Source organism: Mugil cephalus, chromosome 23 (genome assembly GCF_022458985.1).
Source record: "Mugil cephalus isolate CIBA_MC_2020 chromosome 23, CIBA_Mcephalus_1.1, whole genome shotgun sequence".
Taxonomy (NCBI): domain Eukaryota; kingdom Metazoa; phylum Chordata; class Actinopteri; order Mugiliformes; family Mugilidae; genus Mugil; species Mugil cephalus.
This window is the reverse complement of record NC_061792.1, coordinates 5,103,819-5,126,614: the sequence shown is the minus strand read 5'-3', so window position 1 is coordinate 5,126,614 and position 22,796 is coordinate 5,103,819. Positions and strand designations below refer to the sequence as shown.

Genomic DNA, 22,796 nt, shown 5'->3' with positions numbered 1-22,796 from the left:
CTTTACCTCAAAAAAGAACAAAAACCCCCAGAAGAAAATACAAAACATGACACGTGAAGCAAAGGGCTTTTTGTGGTGTTGTGTTGGCTTGCCGGGGGCTATTTAATCCAGGCCAACTCCTCTGCACTCGCGCCAGCTACGAGCACTACAGCAGCAATTACAGGAAGCGGAGCAACAAAACACAATGAAAAAAAAAAAGGAAATGTCCTGGGGTTATATCTGTCCACCTACAGTCTTCCCTCAGTTGCAACCAACCTCCCCCTCATTCAAACTCCTCTGTTCATCCCTTCTTCAAAGCAAGTCATTATCGACTCCTCTTTGAGTGAGTGCATATCAGCACAGATAAGATAACCGAACGAGCACCGATGCGTTTTTACAATGATTCTCTGCCTCTGTTTAGGTATGCAGGTGCTTTTTGACTGCATAATCAAAAGATTTTCAACCCGTTGACCTCGACCATCCTAGACCCTTGCTGGATTATGATCTTTGTTCTTTGGGGGCTGCGTGCGTCGTCGCCAGGGAGGAAAAAGCCGCTGGCAAACGGGTAGGTCACCGTGGTAAAGGTGGATAAGATGCAAAGCTGCGGGCCAGTGGCACGTGGTGCATACTGCAGAGCTAACCGCAAAGCCTGCGCTCATTGTCTATTAGTAGACGGCTCTGGCATTTTAAGAGAGCGTCTGGTATTTGCTTATGGAGCACTGAGTAATGAAACTGGGGGCCTTGGGGAGCTAGTGTTTAAACAGTCCATGTTTAAGACACACATGCCGGGATGGAAATGATGGAGGTGTGCCATTAGCAGAGGGATCATCAGTGCATTGAAAGTTCTGAACCACCTTGAGCTCTTATAGAGGACAGCGAGGAGGGCAGTCGGTAGATGGCAAAGGGTTCTACAGATCTGATGTGTTTTTCTATCAAAATACATACGAAATGTTTGGGTTCTTACTCTGTTTGAGTCAACTCGAGGCCGGGCTGTGCAGGACGGAGGAGCCATGTTGAAACCTCGAGGCACCAGATACTCGTCAGCATCCATTAGGTCGTCAAGGTCCTCTTCGTCCAGTAGGCTCTGGAAGAACTTGCTGTCGTTGGGGCTAGGAAGCTTCATGCGGTCGTCCCCCTGAATCACACACACGTCGTCTCATTTAACTGCCGCCACAGAAGCGTGAATGCTTTTAAACTAAATGTCATTTTCAGTGGCACTCCTTTATTTAGTTGCACAGTATTCGGCAAGCCTTGTTACTGAAGCGAGGTTGCTGAGGCAAACATACGCACCTGGATGACCAGGTACCGTTGGGGGTCACGAGCCATTCTGCAGAACTCGGCCGCCAGCTCCTTGAACTTCGGCCTGCTGTCTGCATCAATCATCCAGCCTGGGGAGGAGAAGCACAGAGCAGGAGAGGGGTGTAAGAAAAAGAAGAAGAGGTCATAGAGATAAATGTATAACAAACCTTTGAATGCATTTTCATTTCTCTGTGATTCAGTTTTATTTAATACCACAAAGACCACAGACTGCATGAAAGGCAACACATTGTGCACCAATTCATTCAACATCCATTAGTTCCGTAAGCAACCATATTCTATTAAGTACACTATTCTGTCCACCAAATGAGCAAAAAAAAAAAAAAAAAAAAAAAAACGTGCTCATTTGAATCAAAGCTATAATGTTTGACAAGGCTCGATGTAGTGGACCAGTTCAAGCAGTGCCGATTAAGCTAATAAGCGCTAGGTAAACCTCTCTGTATTTTGCAGTATACTTGAGTTTTAAATCTGCTTAGTGGCGAGATTAGTGTGTGTTTAATGTCAGCCAACACTGATTTGTTTGCCCATGCTGAAGTGGGGGTGAGGGAGGGAACCATTTTAGCCTGTGGCAGAGAAACCTGGGTTACAGATGTAACCAAGGTTCTAGGAAATTCTAGGAAATTGCTCTCTGTTGGTCGTTTATGGCGGTTTCTCTGTGAAAACTGTTGGCCACCGCGGTCAAAGTATGCCAAAAACAAAGTTAAACTGGGAAACTGGGTTTCTTAAAGATGATCAGAATTTAGGAAACCGCTTGCATAGGAGGTGAAGCTTATGATGGTTCATGGAAAATAACTCCAACCTGAAAAAGAAAACCATAATGCCGTTGGTGGGGGCTCTTCCTTGTTGGACAGCTCTCAGGAGGGAAAATAAAGGAATGAGGTATACTGGAGGCATACGTCATGCAGTGTTTGGGTAATTACTCTCACTGCGTCAAAAGGGAGACAAAAGTTCTGCACGGTGACTTTCAGTACAATACATGCTGAGGGCTAAGTAACTTGCTCAAGGGCAATTCAGACGTAGTTATTAAGGAATAGGAAAGTGTCTTTTGTTATGGTCTCTATCCCAGGTCTCTCTGTCTCTCTGTGGTAAACACAGCAAACCCCTGAAGTGAAACGCCAGGTGGTGCCTCAGCTCTGATTAGACTGTAAGCAAACTGAGCTGCTGATTTCAGTGTCGACATCTCTCTTACATTATCTACATCAGTGGCTATAGCGGGGGCTGGCTGCTTCTAGCGGTCCTAGAGGGGTGTCCAGGGAATGTAATTTCATTTCAAATATAGCAGTTAACACAGTGAAATCGATTACTACACTAAAGCAGCATTTAACGAATCAGGATATATCGTCTAATGAATGCTTCCCGTATGTAAAGGCTACCGGTTTTGGCTCTGTCAGCCAGGCTTTCAATCTAAAACTAGTACCATTGGCCTGTATGCTGTCATCTTGCCTTGCCTGATTTTGCTCATCTAATTTCCGCTCGTAGCTCCCCCACGCAGACACATTACCACAATGAGGTGCAATTACGCCAGCAATCAAACTCTATTTCATCTTTATTGGGGTGGCGCTGAGGTGGCGGGGCGGCGCGGCATGGCGGCGCAAGAAAAATCACAAACAACGGCTCGCAGTCAACATTTAATTAAAACGAATGCGGACAATAGCTGAGCCTCGGTTTGGCTTTGGACTGGGTAGCACGATGCCGCTTCGTCGTTATTTCTGATCACCGCTTTGACGCTGAGCTGGCGTTACTTGCCTCTTTAAGTCTTGGTGTATGTTACTTTTAGTGTCCAAAAAAGTTATTATCACATATCTGCCCTAGTAAATGAGGAATTCACAATGAAGGGAATCCCTTTGAACTCAGCATGTCATGTAATACCATTGCCCCGGCACCCCCAGATGGATTTACAGACAGGGTGGAGGACGATAAGTTGGCGTTGTTATTAGAATAAATCGCTGTAGGGCTTCCATGGGTTGCTTACGTGCTGTCAAAAGCCATTGGCAAAGATTAGATATTATGACATTTTAGTTGGATTAACATTTTTGTCATGGGAATATGTTCTGATATCTAGCGCTGAGCTGGATCACATCATACACTTTCAACACATTTGGCATTTTAAGCTCTGTGCAGGGTGAATGACAATGAGTACAATGCATATTCCCTCAAATGAGCCACGGATATATATATAGACGTATGTAATAACTATATTCATAATGCAGATATTTGTGCAGCAATAGATGAGATAACTTTAAAAAGTAAGAAGTAATAACTGCAATAAAACGGGGAACCATGGAAACCAATTGGAGGGAACTGATGTGAGGTCATTTTTATTGGATTTTCCGCCAATGAAAGTCACTCCGCCATAGCCGACTTCGGATAGGGTGGAGTGGTGACCAGACTGGTGTGAGGAAAGACAGCCAAGCAGCCAATATCTGGCACAGCTCAAAGCATGGCTTGGCATACATGTCTGGACTGCTTCCTGGAAATATGGGAGGGTGGATCCCGCCGCATCCACGTACACCGGCACCATGGCTCTCCATCCAGCCAGCGGATGGGGCGCAAGATGGGAAAGACACGGGAGAATCTATGGACGATGAAGAGATTGCGGGTTTTGGCTGGAGAGAATGCCGGGTTAAGTCATCCGGGAAGAAGGCGTGGTTGTCCAGATGGAAGATGACACCAACAAGGATGTGGGCAGAGTTCCTGATGAGGACTGGACTGCATGTTTCAGACCATAAACCAGCATCTCATCCCAGTTTCACGACAGCAGTTCATCTCTTTTCCCTCTCGTTATACATCAGCCTCTCCTCTAGCCTCGAAATGAAGCCTGCAAGCGCAAATCACATCTCAACAGATGAATATTAAAAACCGCTTATTAAACTACAACTCATCTGTGACACTTTAAGCCGAGTTGCAGCAGTGTATAAACATCATTTACGAATAAAAAACAAGATTATGTGCTCCGTGGCATGGTGTTGAAGGGCTGCTCTGTAATGCTATACTTAATGTTGCTACCTGTGGCTCAGGCCACTATAATGTTCTACAGAGGGGGATATTTAGCCACTGATTTTTTTTTTACATACTAATACTTTGATGGTGCACAGTATGGATGTACAGTTTAGTGATACATATTATACCATCAGAAAATGTATGAGGGCAAGGAAGATCTATAAAATCCATTCAGAGAGCTAACCTCTCCTCAATAATACTGACCAGTTGGTCACACAATGGTTGTTGTGACAACATTTGTGTATTTCAATGTTCAGATAAAATGGGCTTTCTGCATGCCCTTTAAAAAGAAAAAAAAAAACAAAAAACATTGACAGAACTGGGACTGCAGACGTTCAATCTTGGCCAAAGACTGGTCCGACACAATTGCAATACTATTGTTTAACACAGGGCCAACACTAGCCCAAAACCAGCTTAACACTAGTCCAAAACTGGCTCAACACTGGCTCAACAATGACTCACCAATGGTCAAACACTGGCTCAACAATGACTCACCAATGGTCCAACACTAGCTCAGCAATGGATCAACGCTAGTTTAACACTGGCCCAAAAACGGCCCAACACTGGCTTAACACTGGTTGAACACTGGCTTAACATTGGATGAACACTGGCCCAACAACAGCCCAGCAGTGGATCATCAATAGTTCAACTCTGGCCAAACTCTGGCCCAACAATGGTCCAGCACTACTTTAACACTGACCCAACACTGGTTCAACAATGGCTCAGCAATGGCACAACACTGGCTCAACCCGGGCTCAACAACAGACCAACACTAGCTTAAAAATGGCCCAACAATGGCTCAACACTGTCTAAACAATGGCTCAGCAATGGTTTAACAATGGCCCAGTAATGGATTATCGCTAGTTTGACACTGGTCCAACACCAGCTTAACACTGGCCCAGCACTGGCTCAACAATGGCTCAGCAATGGGCCAACAACTGCCCAACACTAGCTTAAAATGCTCCAATAATGACTCAACACTGGCCCAACAATGACCCATCACTAGTTTAACAGTGGCCTAACAATGGGCCAGCAATGGATTATCACTAGTCCTTGTATCACCACTGTGTGCGGCGTTGAGAAACAGCCTCATATGATACATTTGTACTAAATGTTCAAAAACGTAGAAACAAGCCTATCATGCACGTACTCCTGGTGTCTACTCCCATGTGACCATATTTGACCTCATATTTGAATGTTAGCACGTAGGTACTTTATGTGCGATTCTTGTGCTTTGCGAAAGTGTGTCTCCTCACATTTGACCATGACCATGTAGACGTCTATGGTGCAAATGGGCGGCTGGGGCAGGCGCTCCCCTTTCTCCAGGATGTCTGGGATTTCTCGTGTCGGGATGCCGTCATACGGTTTGCCTCCGAACGTCATCAGCTCCCAGATGGTCACTCCTGGAGTTTGCCGTGGTTAGGAGATGACGACCAACACAGGCAGAGGAGACGGGAAGTTGAGAGAGAGAGAGACAGATAATGACAAAGGGCAAGGTAAATATGAGCGTCCAAAATGCAAAAAAAAGAAAAAAAAGGCAAACAGGATATCAGGTCATTTACTCCTTTCCTCCCACATGTAAATGACGCAAAATAGATTCAGCACCCACCGTAGCTCCACACGTCACTCTGATGGGTGAACTTCCTGTAGTGGATGCACTCCAGAGCCATCCATTTAATGGGCATCTGAGGAGACACAGAGAGATGAAACAAACCAAAAAAAAATAGAAAAGGACAAAAGTCTGAACTATTAGCTTCCCATTCATCTTGTTTATTTACATGAACTGCAGACAATTTTCCATTATGCTCTCTCTACTTGGAGCAATCGTGAGATATTGGGAAATTGACTGCGCTTTCAACCATCATTTTGCTTTGCTCAATATTACTCAAGTATTGTGATTGATTGCATTCCGTCTAACCCGGGGATCATCAATAGCAGGTGAGCTTTTTAAGATACTAAATGAAACAGTACTGGCCATTTGTCTCGCATTATCTCAATAGCCTGCAGCTTTAAAGCAGGGAGGGCGTGAGCCCGTGATAACAACGCGTCCCTTGACATTCTTGACAAGGACGATGGCACACGTTGTCATATCGTAACTGCCATATCATTTCCATATTGACTGTAAAGGGAGGGGGGATTTTCAGCCGTCCGCCGAACAAGGCAATTATCTGGACGTGAAGGCACACCGTCCCCCGGCTTTGTGTGGAAGCTCGACGCACACGCTTCCTCTGCAGGGAAATGAACAGGAAAGGAGGAAATGAAATGCTTCAGGTTGGAGGCGAGGTACCTCCACTCTCATCTCTGTCGAATTATCTCCCAGAGCGTGTCTATTTTTACGGCATACATGCAGGTGTGTGCTGACAACAGCGCTCATTTATCACGGCATCAGTGGATACCAACACGAAGTCAATCACTCAGATGGCTGCATCAAAACTCACCAGGGTTATGAAGTTTATTTATGTATATTTGTTATTTTTTTTTTTAGGTTTTTCTCTCTTCCCTCCGGTGCCCAGGGATAATAGCTCCAACTCAAGATGCAATGGCTACCTCCAGGCCGCCAGCTGAATAGATGTAGCAATGAACAAGCCAATTTAATAAAGCGAGTTGATCAGGACAATTTGCATAGTAAGTCTCAAGCGAGGGAAAGAGAAGGGGCTTCTGATTAATGTAGTCTGGATCCCCAAACAAAACAAACTGATTGGAACCGTGGCTGCATTATTTGTTCGGATAAAGTGCTTCTAAATTGTATTGTGCAAAAACAAAGTTCGCCAGAGTATGCCTGACCAAAAGGAGTCTCGCGGCTTCTGTGTTTTTGTTTATCTCTCAGAATCTCTCATCGTGATCAACTTATTCGCAAAGATAAACTGCAACGTTTTACCACTGCTTCCGTTCGCATCGTGGGTTAACGCTTTCAGCTGTTCTCAGAGAGATCTGCATCCGCATTCAAATGTTCGACATAAGACGCTTTTTCTCCCTTCTTTGTTGGCAAACAAGAAAATTATGCATCCCGATCAAGCGTAATTCACAATGTTGCCTTGAAGACTGTTTGAAACTGGGAGCTGAGACCATAAAATGCTTCCTGAGGGAACACATTAGGCTTAAAGTCCCATTCAAATTCCAAGTTTTTATATATGGCAAGATGTTGCAAATTTTCTAGTATCTGGCCTAAGAAATACAAAAAAAGTAGTATATCATATTTAAAGTTAGCTAAAATAATGTTAGTGAATAAAAGACATGTGAATAGAAATTCTACACATATAAATAAGTGGTAGTGGAGTCAAAAGGGCTGCCGCTGTGTCAGAAGAATTAGCTAATATGCTAATTAGCAGTTTGGTGCGCTAAAGTTTAAACATTATAAACATACATCAAATATCAATGTTGATGTTTCTATACATCTATACTTCTACTTCTATACTATACCGTTTTAAAAAAATTATATTTTAGGCCATAGGTCTTCAAAAGGGGGTCTGTGACCCCTAGGGGGTCTGTGGAGGTACTGCAGCGGGGTCGCTAAATCTCTTCTTGCTGATTAGACATCACTAGCCAATCACAAGACCGCATATTACAAGCTAAGTCGGTCAGGTTCCCTGCAAATCCAGAAGCACTCTGCAATATTAGCAGAAAAGAAGCTAACAGTGTAGCTAACACCCATTAGCCAACTACTGAGGCCAAAATGGATAGCTTTGTTTTATTTAATTGACCTTTTAATTTCATAAATATATATAAAACATTGAAGATCCCCGTTTTAGGTAACGCAATGTAACTTTAGTTTTGCCATGAATGAGACTTTCCTTGTCACCAGCATTAGCAATATTGTCAGTATTTGCTACATCCACCACTTTTTCTGTGTTAAATGACTTCAAACTGTACTGCCCAAACACAAAGACGTGCACACGCCTCCACTTACACCAACCTTGCCCCCGTCTGCGTTGTACTCCTTCTCGTCAGCATCCAGCAGCCGCGCGAGGCCAAAGTCGGTGATCTTGATGTGATTGGGCGACTTCACCAGCACGTTCCGGGCCGCCAAGTCCCTGTGAACCAGCCTCCTCTCCTCCAGGTACATCATCCCCTGAGGAGGAAACGAGAAGGAGACGACCGTGAAACCCCACGTCACAGAGGAGCCGTTTGTCATTTCATAGCGGGGGGAAATGTCAGCTCTAACATAAAATTAGCGTCGTAACTGTCATCGTCATTAACCGCACGCCGCATGCAGACATTTAGACTCAATCTTTCATCATACCCATCGTACCTCATACACAAAGAGGCAGAAAGCCCCAGACAGGTTTTACAGTATTTCAGAGATGCCAGAAAGTATGAAAACTTTTCTCTTTTTTTTTGACAAGCAAGAAGTACAGCCTCTCAAATCAGAACTCCCCAAACGAAACTCAATATTTCTCAGCTCCAGGATTTCTGAGATGCGGTTTGACGACGAGAGAATATATCCTTTTAGAAACTCTCGAACCTTCACACTCCGTGAGCTCTCAATCACTCCACATTGGCGGACTGCAAGAGCCGAAACGGAGTACATGTGAAACGCGGCGCTTGTAACCCGTCCAGCTGAAATCAAATCTGGTTGAGTCACAACTGAGATCGTGTCTCCGACATGTATCCTCAGTAATCGAGGCCATTTTTCAAGATGGCTGGCCGGGGGAGAACGATGGATGGCCCGTCAGTTTGTTAGCGTTGATTATGAGCTAAGCGAGTATGGAGGAGGAAACAACAAAGCCTTGAGTGGCGAGAATGGAAACTTAGAAATTTGATGCTCACTGGGAGAACTGACAGTTGGACTCGCCTGCAAGTGAAGAATCACGCAACTGACAACGCCCGCACTCAGACGAACTAATCACGTTTTACCCGGCATTTGTGAGCCCATTTGGCACACTCCTCTGTGCTCAGTGCTGAACAAAACAGGCAGCCGAACACGCAGCCAGGCAAGGCTGGGCCAATTGAAGTGTATTAGAGTGGATGTTAAACAAGAGGATGCCACTTCACGGGTGGATCAATAAAAACACCTTGGCGGGGAAGGAGGCAGTCATCGCACCCAGCAGACGATGAAAGATTTCAACCAAGGCCCACGGCGCCACCGGTGCGAGGGTATCATCGGCCAATTTGAAATACTTAAAACACGTTCGTGTGCGTGGACGGGAGGGCGTGCCCGAGGGGGCACGTCGCGTCGAAGCGCCCACCGCGGCAGGCCCTGCCCCGTCCTCCCAGACGGAGCGCGAGGACAAATCAATAGCGACGACGTCTGGCTCGCCGCAAGCCGAGGGCCCTCATCCATCATCCGGCGGCCTTGCCGAGACAAGACGCGCGGACGCACGCGCAGGAGGCCACCGCCTATAAGCGCGAGCGAGGCATTTCACCGAGCGCTCTTGGAACGTTTCTATCTGCCAGTTTTGAGTTTTCACTGTGTATTTCCTCACCAGTGTACAGACACCGTGTCCTGGCACCGCCCTTTTCACTGAAAGTGTATTTAAAATAAATTACTTCTGGGGGGTTCGGGCAGGCGATCAATAACAATGCTGATTACAATAAGCCAGAAGACGGCCGCGCCATGCAATATTTATCCCCGATGTCGACGTCGAGAGAAATTAGGAATCAATGGGCCACACAGTCCATTAATACACTTCGACTTAAAGTGACGGGGCAATGAGGGGAGGCCATCGTGCTGACAGGGGGAATGTACAACAGCTCAAGGAGCCAATTAATTTCCAGCCACCCTGGGCGGTAAACACCAGCGTCCCGGAGGAGGATGCGGGGGCAGTGGCTGTTTCAGGTCGAGAAGGTCCCGCTGATTGTGGCGCTTAAACATTGCTTAAGAGTTATGATCCCCAGAGTCCTCAGGTCCATATAGGGAAGGGAGAATGGTAGATCATACAAGAACATGCAGAGGAAGCAGTTAACCCCGGGGTCGTTACTCTTGACAGGTGGAGGTTCGACCTCTCGAGGAGCTTCCGGGGTTTCTCAGACATGTTGGTCATCCGAACAAAACCGTGCTGCTGCTTGCAACACCAACTTGAATATATAGTAAATGGGTAAAGTACCTGCCTGCCTGAAAGGCAAAATCCCTTTCTGCTCTCTCTTTATTGTTCTGCACAGACAGCAAAGCCGACTCACTCAGAGGAAAAACCGACGTTTCTGCACTATCGCACCCTTACGAATGTTCCACAGGGTGCTGCTGCACTTACAGTTAAAAGTATACATTTGCAGCTGACCTTTAAAAGAAATCCGACGCGCCGTGTTGACGCGCAACACCGCATCTCGTCTTTGACTCATCCAACAAGTACAATGAAACACTTCCCTGCTAGGGACTGTAACTAAACGCACAAGGGCAATGTCATTTACTGACAAAGGCGAAGCTGCAGTACATTGGGTCGTCTTTTTTTTTTTTTTTTTTTAAAGTCTCCAGACGGTAACAATCTGCATGAAAGGCTCGTAAAGTTCATATCAGAGCCTTTAAGCGCTTGCCGACAGACGTAAGCCCTTGTGGATTTAGTAGAAATTCATCTTAGAGTCTGCAACACCATGAGAGCGAACAATTGAGAAAGTGTAACCCCAACAAAGGAGGGTGTCTGAGAAAGGCAAAAGACAGCGAGTATGCAGAGAATTCAAGGACAACCCGTTGCATTTGCCGAGAAGATGTACCTATAAAGGTATTCAAGCAAAACCTTTAGTGGGAAAGGAGCTAGAGCATTTAATTTAACTTGTTGTCCATATCCTGTTTAATTTGGGCAAAATGTCTGTTAAAAACCAGATGAGTGGTCAGTCTGAACAGCAGCACCTTTAATGGGTTTGTCCAGTTCAGGGAAGGCCACATGTAGAAAACACTCATTCGAACCCCATATGAAAAGCCCCGTGAAGCACTTTTTCCCCCTACAGCTCTCACAGAGTGCCAAGAGCTTTGGTGAACCACACAGCACACTAGAGCATCAAGGTTAAGGACCCAGCAGCACATCCCAAATGATACAGGCTGGATGTTGTAAGCCCTCGAAGCATTAACTCCTGCTATGGCAGTTTTTTTTTTCCAGAACAGACTGTACTCTGTGTAACTTTTCAATAGCTGTTTAGCCAAGACCTTTGCAAAAGTCAGAATTTGCTTCAGGACAAGTCAGTCCCGTCGCCCATTACATACTCTCCATCGGTGTTTGGATGTACTCCAGAGAGTCGGAGTTAATGAAATGCCAAAATAAGCTGTGAATTTAGGCACATGCTGCATGGCAGCAACCACTACTTGTTAATGGTTGCACAGAAAAAAGAGGAATGGGATGCAGCCTTTATGGAATTCAGACATTGCTTTGTTGTTCATGGTAGCAAAGGATCACAAAAACAATGCAGGGTTCATGCTTAAAAAAAAAAAAAACAGAACTAGTGCAAGGAGAAGACAATATGTGCTCCAGCAAAGGTAAACATAACTCAAGAAAACTCCATGAGACTACAATAAATCAATACACAAGTATATTATCCTATAAGTAACTATGGCAACAGAGCTGCTGCTGCTTTATGCTAAGTTACACATGACACAAAGTGACCGCAGGTAAACTTCTGGTGAGATAAGGTGCCATGTACGGAGGATCAAATATGCCAAAAAATAAATATAAAAACAAATTTATTCTGTATTTTTTGTTTAGTTTCTTAATTTTTGTCCACCGATGTATTCATTTACGTTGTTACTTAACATGGCCATTAATATAAACAGCTAACTATGACACATTTCTAGTAATTAAATCACACATTTATATTTTTTACGTAATTGTTTGAGGAATTTATAGTTTATAAGTCACTGACTCATTCGCATAGTAGTCTTGACAAAAACTGCCCAAAAAATATGCCATAAATTTATTTTAATTCTTTTTTTTAATTAGCCTTTTGTATTTACATTTATTCATCCTATAAATCCATATGTTTCAGATTCTTGTTTTTCTGCTGCACAGTGCCAAATGTGAAATAAATCACTGACAGAAATAGCACATTTTATAAATAATTTAATGCCTACATTTATTTTAATATTGTTTTGCGTGCTTTTTATGGCATATTTACTTATTTACTGAGTCATTAATTTATATATTTGCATGTATATTTATTTTAGATTTTTTATTGCACATGTGTCACATCAGTCGGGTTTGTGAGCTTCATTTAACATAGCAGTTGCTCAAGCTTGTCCCAGCAGTCCTTGAGGCATTCATTTATTTATTGGCAAGAATATTTATTTTTAATTTTTGCCATTTTGGTCCTCAGTAATTGTGAACTGTAAAAAATGCGCAACAACAATTTAATAATTGAATCGCTCGTGTTTGCGTTTGATGCCAGGCGCTTCAGTTCAGTCAGGGATTTGAAGCTTTTTTTTAAAAAAAAAAAAATTGATTAAAATTTTAAAAAACAGCGATGAGGGATTCATCCATAGCTGAATGTGGTCACTTGTCCCAGTTGTCTTTACCTCCGACTTATTTTCCTCACTAACCTACTGAGCTGTATTGTAATATAACATTTGTAGTTTATTCATATTTTCATCACTTGGTCCTGCTTTAATGCTACTGTGGGAAAAAAAGGTTAAGAATCTAAAACGATAACAAATGAACAATGTAATAAATGACTTGTGGGCCGATGTGATATCGTATGTAGTTACTCTGTGCATTTTATCTTCATGCGACCAAACACTGGCTATCAAGCGGGATGAAAACTCATTTTAAACAGCACTGAAGGTCTTTTTCATCTCTGCAGGGTCTTGAATTGTTCACAGAGGCTAAAAAGTCTCACAAAGTATGCAGTAGACGAGGCCGTGGCTGGTTCATGGCCCATTTTCACCTTTTCTCCGGCAGGAAGAAAGGATGAGTAAAGATCTGAGTCTTTGGTAATGAAGGAAAACATAGGATGAAACCAAGCATGGACAAAAGGTGTGGAGTAGTCCGGGGAGGTGGGGAGAGAAACATGCTGTGGAATAAAAGACGCTGGCCATAAAGGAGAGTAGTCGGAAGGAAAGTGGAGGAAGAAGAAGATGGATATGATGGACTACGATGCGTAACAGATTCGCTTCAGGCCTCCAGCAGATCCATATTTGCTGGAATATTACACACTAACATGAAATAGATTTTAGTATTCGTTGTCAAACTCGGAGAAAGCAGTGAGAAACGCCAGTAGTTAAATGGTTTTAATAATGGGTACGAACCATAGAGTGTAAGAAAAATGGACGACCATGACAACTCCTCAAAAGTGAAGTGTGAAGCTTCCCCGGTGGCATTTTAGGATGCTGATGTTCGTTCAAGTGTCCATTTCCCTGAGAAATTTCATTTTATTTTTAGCATTATTTGACGGTATAAAAACAGGATGTGACATCATGATGATTGACAGTTGCCCAACAGAACATGTCGCCGGTGGCAAGCTGCCATTTAGGGCCTTAAGAGCATTTCTTTTTAACCGGTGGATGTAACTCAGAGTACAGTATTAAGCAAATGGAAACAGTAGTGAGTCTAGAGGAAGTGTGGGTTGCGGGGCAGTGCTTGGCAAGAAAAAGCAACAGGGAAGTGGAGTCTCTCACAGAAAGTAGAAGGTGAGGCGCCTGTCTCCGGGAGGAGAGCGATAAAAGCGCCGCATGTGGTGCACCACTGGGGAAAAAAAAAATCCCCCCCTCCCTGCAACCGCCAGAATGGGTGAGGAGGCAGCGACAATGTGAGCAATACGGGACTGTCCGCACGCCGAGGAACTGGGACCCGTGCGATAAGGAGCGCGCACAATGGGCCCGCTCAGGTGGCGCAGGTGGTCGTCTGTCATGCGCCATGTGCCGGGCTGGAGATAGAAAGCAACCCACAGAGCCGGTAGTCTCCAACCAACCTCTGCGCGGTTGTGTGTGTGCGGGAGAAAGAGGGGGAAAAAAGAAGGCGGCGTGGCTGAGGCGCCCCCCCCCCTCAATCATGGGTACGCTCGCACAACAAATTTAACTCCGGAATTTATTCCCAAAGCCCTTTGAGTTAATACGCTAAAGTGGTGCATTGTTTGAATTATCTCCACAGGAGGAATAAGCTGCAAGCGGCGTCACCGGATGGTTTGGATGGTTAATGAACGATGCAGGTGGATGTGACATAATGTGACACGTATAACGACAGCTCGGCGGTGGCGCAGCAGTCGGGGGGTGCAGGCCCATTTACTCCGCATTCAGCCGTTGTGGAACCACAGCGCAGGCAGAGCCGTACCTATCTATCAACCTAAGCCCAGTGTGTTTATGCGTGAGGGGCGTACACGGATTCCAGCATGGGAAAGCTGCACACAAAAAATAACAAATGTTGGATCTGCGCTCGCCGTCTCCCTGCTCCCATTCTTGATGATCTCCCTCCTAAAGAGAGGGAACCGAAGTATCTAAGCTCCGTCGCCATGGTCTCAACTCCCCTGCGGGATGGAGAGATCCTTCCAAAATGTCACCGTGCGGGCAATAAAAGGCAGCTGCTGGCGAATTTACATGAGCAAATGTCAATAATTTTTTCAAATTTTTTTTTTGGCAGCGTCAAAACGCGTGCAACGAAAATGGTGAGGTGTAGCTAAAGTATAGGCCGAGCATCAATTAGCGGGACTCAAAGTGAGATCCCGGGATGTTCGCTGGTAACGATGGGGTTTGTCGACAGCTCGGCTTCGGCAGGCGTGTAAGCCACCACCACCGCGCCGCGCACTCCGGTCCGGCATTCAGCCTTTGCGGCAAATGCCTATAATTTGCCTGCGTCTTGCCGTGACGCTGAGAAGTTATAATTTCTGATCACAGGAGATAATTATCGCCATCGGACTTCCCGCCGTCGACCTGCCCACCTGCCACTTGTGACACGTGGTTTTGTTTCCGTCAACACAGGTATGAGTGATCGCGCGATGCACAAAAGACAGATGCTATAATCCTGGCTCCCACTGCATTCTGTTTGTTTGTAATGAGGCTTCGAGTACCAAGGAAATGAGAAACGTGATTGCAGGAAATTGATTCGCGACGCGACCTGCCAGAATTGTCTCGTTGGTTTCGTTCATGGTTCTGAGGCCTTTGCAGGAGATTCCCGGCGATTTTGTGTGTGTCTAATGAGCCTCGGCTTTGGGCGTCATGAGCAATGGGCGCGTACGGAGAGAGGTGACCGATCCAATCAGGCCTTCCTCCCCAGTGGATCTGGCAGTCAAATCCCTCCCCTCATGCATCCTTGAGCACTGCTGATCCTTACAGATAATTAGAAAGACCCGGGGGGCTTATCTCCGCGCCGTCCCCTCTCCTCATCACCCTCTTACTCTCCCTCCAGCCCCCTTCTTCCTCGTTCTGTTGCATCAGCAGGGACGTGCGCGCTCTCCTGGGGGACTGCGGGAGAATTTGAGAATGTGTTTGCGTCGGAGGAAAGCGGAAAGTACACGTGTTTTATCGTGTAAGATAGCATTGCAGGTTGTTTGGTAATCACGGCGTGATGCGCTTCCCGACGAGCTCAAAGATGCAAAGAATTGTGGGACTGCATTATTAATGAAGCCTCAGGGAAATGAAGTGCTGAACATGGATCACCGCCGCATAGCCTGCTGACAGTAATAAATTCACTGTAACTTAGTATAATGTGTTTTAGTGGGAAATATGGACTCGAATAAAAGAAACTGAATGTCAGGCGCGCTGCACGCATAAACCAGTCACTACATATCACTGTTGCTGACATTTTAAAGTCTCTTTCATTCGGGTTTGTTTGCCAGATTCGAATATCCACATCATTCAAAACAGCCCTCTAATTTGACACTACAGCTCACACTCCAATGCAAATTCTGTATAAAATGCCTTAGTGAGCCGTCACAAAGTCGTTCGCATTGGGGATGAACCGTCCAAACCAAAGGTGAAGAAGTAAGTGACATCCAGAATAACCTATAGTCCAAAGAACACACAGAAGGCTGTTCTGGTTGTTGATCTTCATCTAATAGAGGGTACGTACGTGAGTCTCCGTGGTTACGGTCACTGAGTGGCAAAAAGTGAGGAAATGTCAGCAATCATCGATAAAAGGATGCCAGTCATTCCTCGCCATCCTTTTAATATCCGGTAGGACACTAAAGTATTGTATGGCTAACGTAACTTCTCAGTAAAGCTCTTAGCGTTAGCATCTTTGATTTAGCTACATTTATCATCAGTGAAATTACCTAAAAGTAACTGAAACTGAGGCTAATCAACTTTTCCATATCCACACTACTTTGCATGGACATATTGGTCATATTGTCCTTAATTTGATCTGATAATCTACATTGTTGCCCCAGGTAGCAGTGACGTCAACACAAACTCTTTATTGTATGGCTAACATACTTATCAGTGCTGCTCTTAGTGTTAGCATCCTTTATTCAGCTACATTTATCATAAATGAAATGACCTAAACCTAACTTGAGCTACCTGAAACTGAGGCTAATCCACTTTTACAAATCCACACTAGTTCGTAACGGATCATTATCGAGACCAGTTGTCCTTAATTTGATCTGATAATCATCATTTTCCCCAGTCTAGCTTTATTTACTAGCCTCCTAGCCACAAACGAACTGGGGTCGGGTTTGATTAATAATGCGCTCTGCCCTACCTCCATCAGTTACAAAGAAATGTTGAATTATTCAGAACACTTCAGTACACCAGCATTATATTAACCACCTAAAAATGGCAGAATCCATCCTTGAAAGAAATAGTACTTGATGTGTACCTTAATGTTTAAGTTGGTCCAAGTCCCATCCTCTAACATGGAGGAGGTGGAGCTTATGAGCTACACTGCTTCCAGCCACAGGGGGGAGCTCCACACGCTTTGGCTCCACTGTTGAGAAGCTGTCATGACATCCACTTTTATTTTACAGTCGAAAGTTTGAGTGACAGACTACTTACTGCCACTTACTGGAGCGAAGAGTTATTTCCCTTTGTACCGTATGTGCCAGGTTGCCCTTAACTATAGTCTTTTTATTCATGTGCAATATTTTGGTCCAGGTGGTAAAAATTCTATTTTCCGTGTTTTTTTTTTTTTTTTTTTTGTTTTGGAGTTGTTTTTTAAAAAGAAGTTTAGACTGCTTAGTTAAGGAGGAACAAGGAAAGAAATACGTTTTTATACAGGTAGCATGTAGACAAAAAAAAAGGTCCCCCAAAGAGCCGCCACTGTTCTGTTGAGGAGCGATCAAACTTCCCCATGGTCATACTTAACAATAGTGAAGTATGTATATATACATATATATATAAAAGCAAATACACGTGTCCTGGGTGACATGTTCCTTTGAGACATTATTCTCAATGGGATGTGTTGACATGATAGACGCGAGGGCGCATGAAGGACGTGATTTGAGTGGAGGAAAAGAATGGGTGATGTCTTGGAGGGAGGGGGTTGGAAGATAGATAGAGCAAGAGGAGGAGGAGGAGGAGGAAGGGTTAAAGCTTGGCCAACGAGTAAAGGCGAGATGTGTTAGCTCAGCACCAGGCGCGGTTTGCGGGGAACTCTGCGACGCTCCGGCGGGCGGTCGGCGCTTAAGCTTGACCAGATTAGATCTCAGTGCCATCGAAGGTGGCATCTTCGGATAGGGCTGCCGCGGGACGCAGAACCAAGGCTCTCATGCGCACAAATGCGCAGTTGGGAACACACGTGAATGCACACGAGCGAAACCAGAGATCAGGAGCCAGATTTAAGTCTGCCTTAGCTTTTTCGTCAACCATGCAGCAGCTGGAGACATCTGCTGATTTCGCCGGAAAATGTCACTGTTTGGCGCATCCGCAGCAAGGACACACAGTTATATCACTTGTTGTCCACACAAACGCAGCTTCATGCATATTTTACCAGATCTCGGTGCACTACTAGGCTCTTTAAGGTCAGTCTTTCGGCGGCGTCATTAGTTCTGCAAAGACGCCATCCGGAGCTGCCCTGACGGCAGATTGCGACTTCCAACTGAAGGGTTTTTCCTTCGGGGTATGCTGCGCTAATGTCAGTCCTCGAATTCACCAGTGGGGGCTGTTTATACAAATCGCTCCGCTCCCTTGCTACTAACCAGCTGTAATGCCTGAACCGAGTGGCCTAGATATCCAGACCACCTCCCGGCCAAAAGTCAATGCCGCCTGCGTAACCGGAAAAAAACAGCCGAGACCCTCGTTTGGCCTGGGCTTCGATGCCGGAACCAATCAGCTCATCAGCAGGACGGCCACTTGCTGACTACATTCTGCTTTCATTAGACTGAGCCCGAGGTGAGAGACCGAAAGGAAGACGTAGAGAGGAATTAAAATACTTCTGTAGCCTCTCCTCTACTCAGTTCCAGTCCAATATTTAATTCTGTGATTGATTTGTTCATTAAAATACATCCCGACGCTAATTATTCCATTAATAACCCAAAACCTAATGAAATAACGCGATGAGAAAGGGACTCGGTTAGCAAGTGATAAAGGGAAGGCGGCGAGGGAGATACAGAAAGAAATGGAAAAAGGAAAGAAGGAGGTCGGATCTTTTTCTTTTTTTTTTTACCCCTCTGAGAAATTACAACACAATCAAACACACGTGTGGAGGAAGCAGGCGTGAGGCGATGAAGGGGAAACCTCGACCTCCGCTGACCCGAGAGAAACGGCCGCCGCTGGACAAATTGAGAAAGAAAGGGAGAAAAATGACAGATTTGCGCGAGGAAAGGGCACAAACACAAGGATAGGAAAGGAGGGCAAAAAAAAAGAAAAAAGGAATGATCCAGACTAATAAATTAGTCAGACTAAAAAGACCTCTGCAAAATACGCGTGCGTAAGTCCAAGTGTGCACTGCTATGTGATCAGTCAGTCATTGTGTGTGCGGCAGTGGGAGTGGAACAGCCCTGAGTGTGGCTGTAGATTAATGGGGGCCATTATCTCAATGCCCAAAACACTCAGTGATGAAGAGTCACTGCCTGGCGACAGGCCCTGGCCAATCAATTTGCGGCGCAGCAGTCACCTGCCCGGGTCAGAGCCCACATACGGCGGGTGTTTGCGCTGTTATTATGGCGATTGGTTGGTGGAGGGTAATGCCGTGGCTGGCACACTTCCACGATATTACAGTAGGGTGGTGGCTTTTTTTGTTTTTTCCTGTGCAAGGTTCGTACCATCTGGCAAGAGTGCATTTATTCAAGTATAACGATTTGAGAAATTACTTCTTTAGAATTCACATTTGTTGACACTGATTTAGGCTTGCTCAATTAAAAATAACAATAAAAATAAAATTAAATAATGATAATAATGAAATAAAATACAATAGTATAAGCAAAAATACTATATATTTTACAAAATGTATTTTGTGTATAATTTAAAGTCCTCATTTTCTACTAAATAGACAAATCATTTCTATGAGAAATAAACAGGGGAGTCATCAGTAGTAGTATCATTGAGACTTTGTTTAATGCACTCGAGATTGACTTTAGTCAAGTTTCTTAATGTTTACCTTTGCAAATGTTTGAATCTCCAACGGTTGTTCATATTTATGGCGTTTCGTCTTTGACTTTGAGACAGACATATTTTAAAAACTCACTTTCTCGCTCCGGGTCTGATGCGAAAACTGATTCCAGCCAGAGCCTGTAACAGGTTAGCTTAGTCATATGAAGGTTAACAAAATGTATGTGAGATTGCCATCAATCTTATCTTACTCTAGGGATGTAGCTCAAGTGGAATTTTCCAAAAAGCCAAAATATTCCTCTAAGCTTCTTCCACTGCTGCATGGTGCTTCCGATAAATGCGTATATACTGCAGCCTTTCTTATCTTACATTGAGCCCTATTATTTTATACCTTCCTCACCACTTCCATTCCTCCTGTCCTCTATCTCAACAACACCTTTTCCAAGAGAGGACGTGGGGAAATTATACTCCCCTTTGCTGGAAAATTGTGCATCTTCTGAAGGATGCTCTCCCTCGAAGAGGAGAGGTTCTCCGTCATTACCTTGATCCCCGTCATTACCAAAGATAACTCGGAGAAGAGACGTCCGAGTTATTTTTCCGGCTCACGCGGCCGAACGCACACGGCCATGTGCTCGGACACACAGACCTCGTGTGCAAGGACACACACATGTCTCGGTCTGTATACTTTCATTGTTGAGAAAATAGCTCGGGGGTATGTGATAGAGGAGGAGCATCCAACAGGCGAACATAACAGGAGCTTTCTGACTTTCATGCTATGGGCATTTTAAGTCACACTCTAGGCCTGTGTGGATTAAAAATATCCATTCTGTTAGATGTACTTCCTGCTGTAACTAGGAACACATCACTGCAATTCCTGAGTTCAGGAAGATTGGAGTAAATTGGTAGTTTAGCTTTTAGCCCCACTAGCAAGATGGGCATAAGGACGGTTGATGTCAGGATGAAAACATTTGTTGGATTGACAATAAAATTTCTTGCGGTACCAAAGAGACCTGAGAAAGTTTGGGGGTACTGACCGAAGGCTACAGCATGGCACTACTTTTGGTATATTTTTTTCCCAGTGCTCGACTACTTAGGTGCAAAAATGTGCAGAAATACCGAAAATGCAGACGACTCTTCTTGTTTGTGTTTTTGATAGTCCTTTTGCTTTGGTCCTACGCAAAAAAATTTAATACAGATCAACACTGTATATAATCAACCAAATAAAATTTTTGTCCGTTTTATTTATTTTTTTTTTTACATGTCCTTGCTTCCTTGGTGAACTCCACTACGGTCGATCACTTGCGACCAAAACCCAACCTTTTAACGAATCAACCTTAAACCTACGCATGGTCACCACCCATTGGCGACAAAAGCATCATTCTTAATCCTTCATTGCTAAACCACACAAACGGACACCAAGGTGAAACTATTAACTGCTTTTGATACCTCTTGAACCACTGCGAGGTGAAATGTCTTGGTAACGTAACTTCAATCAGGTGGTCCCGACGAGATCACGCAAATATATATATATATATACAGTATATGGTCTTTGAGATAGATAGTGAGGGGCTCCACAATGAATACCATACTCCACATGCCTCCAGTAGGTGTCTTTGAATTCTATTTTCCAGGTAAGCATAAGAGTTGGGTGGTAGAACAAACTTTTCATCTTAGCTTGAGCACTCTGAATTACCACTGCTTGTGTCACTTTCAAAAGAACAAAGAAGCACTCCATAGGCCTAACTGTGGACTACAGAATGTCGTAGAGTGATTTTATAGTAGCTGGAAGGAGTACTTAGTGATTGGAGTTTGTTGCTGGTTAATTTCTGTGCTCAAGGTGCATTGCTTTATATGATGGTGAAAGCTACCTGCACGTTAAAGTACTAAACAACTAATATTTCGGGGTTTTGAACAGCTTTTGGGGTGGAAACCACCAACTCCATCTGGCAAGGCTGAATGACTCCCATATAATTGTATAGCTACATCCTCTAAAGGCAACAGTATGAGTTCTCCACAGCAATATGAGTATGTATGACAAGCAAAAGGAAAAATACCAATTTTCACTATCGTTATTGGCGTATTAAGTTAATAGCACATGCACATTTTAATGAATTCTTTTCAGTCTGGGCTACTGTGTTAATCATGGACCATGGTAACTAATTGAGCTGTTAAAATAGAGGCATTGCCACTGCACATTTTTACATAACAAACGTTGTGTAATATAAAGCTTCAGGTGGTGTAACTTTTACATATAATTGACAATAATGGACAAATAGTAAGGAAAAGACAAGTCTATCTTTAACTAACAGTAACTGAGAGAACTGCCTGCAACAGATTGATCCACTTATTCACTCAATACAAACAAATCAATCAAGCAGCTTCATACAAACTCTACATCACTCAAGAATGAATTGCCATCAATTGCAAAACAACCCTTTCGCTGGAGTGAATGTCACATAGCTGCGCGGGTGAAGGACTGCTCTGAATGATCTTCTCTCTCGCTATCCTTCACTTAACAGAACCACCAAGACCCTGACATTTGCCCCCCTCCCACCTCCACAGGTGAAATCGAATCCAATCATGGCAACAAGTACCTGCTTAAGTAACCTGTTCCTCAAGCTCCTGGGAATCATCCATCGTGGAGGAATGAGGGGTTAAGCCCTCTCGCGCTGAGTGCCATGAAATCAAAGATCTCATCATTGACGTGTGTAAACAAAAGAGAGTATGTTGCCGCAGATGGTTACAAATCAGTGACTGACAGATACAGGTCCATTTAAAGTGACAATCTTGGTATTTTGCACCTCTACAGTATACATTTCACCATTTATTCCTCTTTGCCACAATTGATACCGTATTACCTCACGCCACCAGTATATCGCTTAATGATGACTGAAAGTTGCTACTGACAAACGCTCAGTAAAGCAGTCCCAGAGGAATGCAAGAGTAGTGAAGGTAGAGCAGAGCGCGGGCAGTGTGCACGGGTAATCGAACAGATTACAAACAAACTTGGACAGTACTGCTCAGACTCTGGTTCCATGCTCACAGGTTTCCCTAGGATGTCTCCCAGGGATACTACTACCAGTGGGGCCAATGGGTGGAAGTGGAGACAATTTTTTCTACAGTCCACAGTTGTGACTAGGAACTAGGAACTGCGGTGCAGATACAATTC

At 44.4% G+C, this 22,796-nt stretch overlaps 1 protein-coding gene across 4 annotated transcripts in view; it reads right to left on the bottom strand.

Annotated features, from left to right (window-relative positions):
* LOC125000900 (receptor tyrosine-protein kinase erbB-4-like) overlaps positions 1 to 22,796 on the bottom strand; it is a 264,556-nt gene that overhangs the window by 20,786 nt on the left and 220,974 nt on the right. For 3 of the 4 annotated variants that reach the window (XM_047576651.1, XM_047576648.1, XM_047576649.1), the window contains exons 21-25: positions 8,204 to 8,365; positions 5,906 to 5,981; positions 5,553 to 5,699; positions 1,270 to 1,367; positions 944 to 1,114 (exon numbers count right to left, since the gene is read on the bottom strand). In XM_047576651.1, the coding sequence (XP_047432607.1) occupies positions 944 to 1,114; positions 1,270 to 1,367; positions 5,553 to 5,699; positions 5,906 to 5,981; positions 8,204 to 8,365 (654 nt within the window). The remainder of the gene's footprint in view (positions 1 to 943; positions 1,115 to 1,269; positions 1,368 to 5,552; positions 5,700 to 5,905; positions 5,982 to 8,203; positions 8,366 to 22,796) is intronic. The other variant, XM_047576650.1, reaches the window with a different exon arrangement.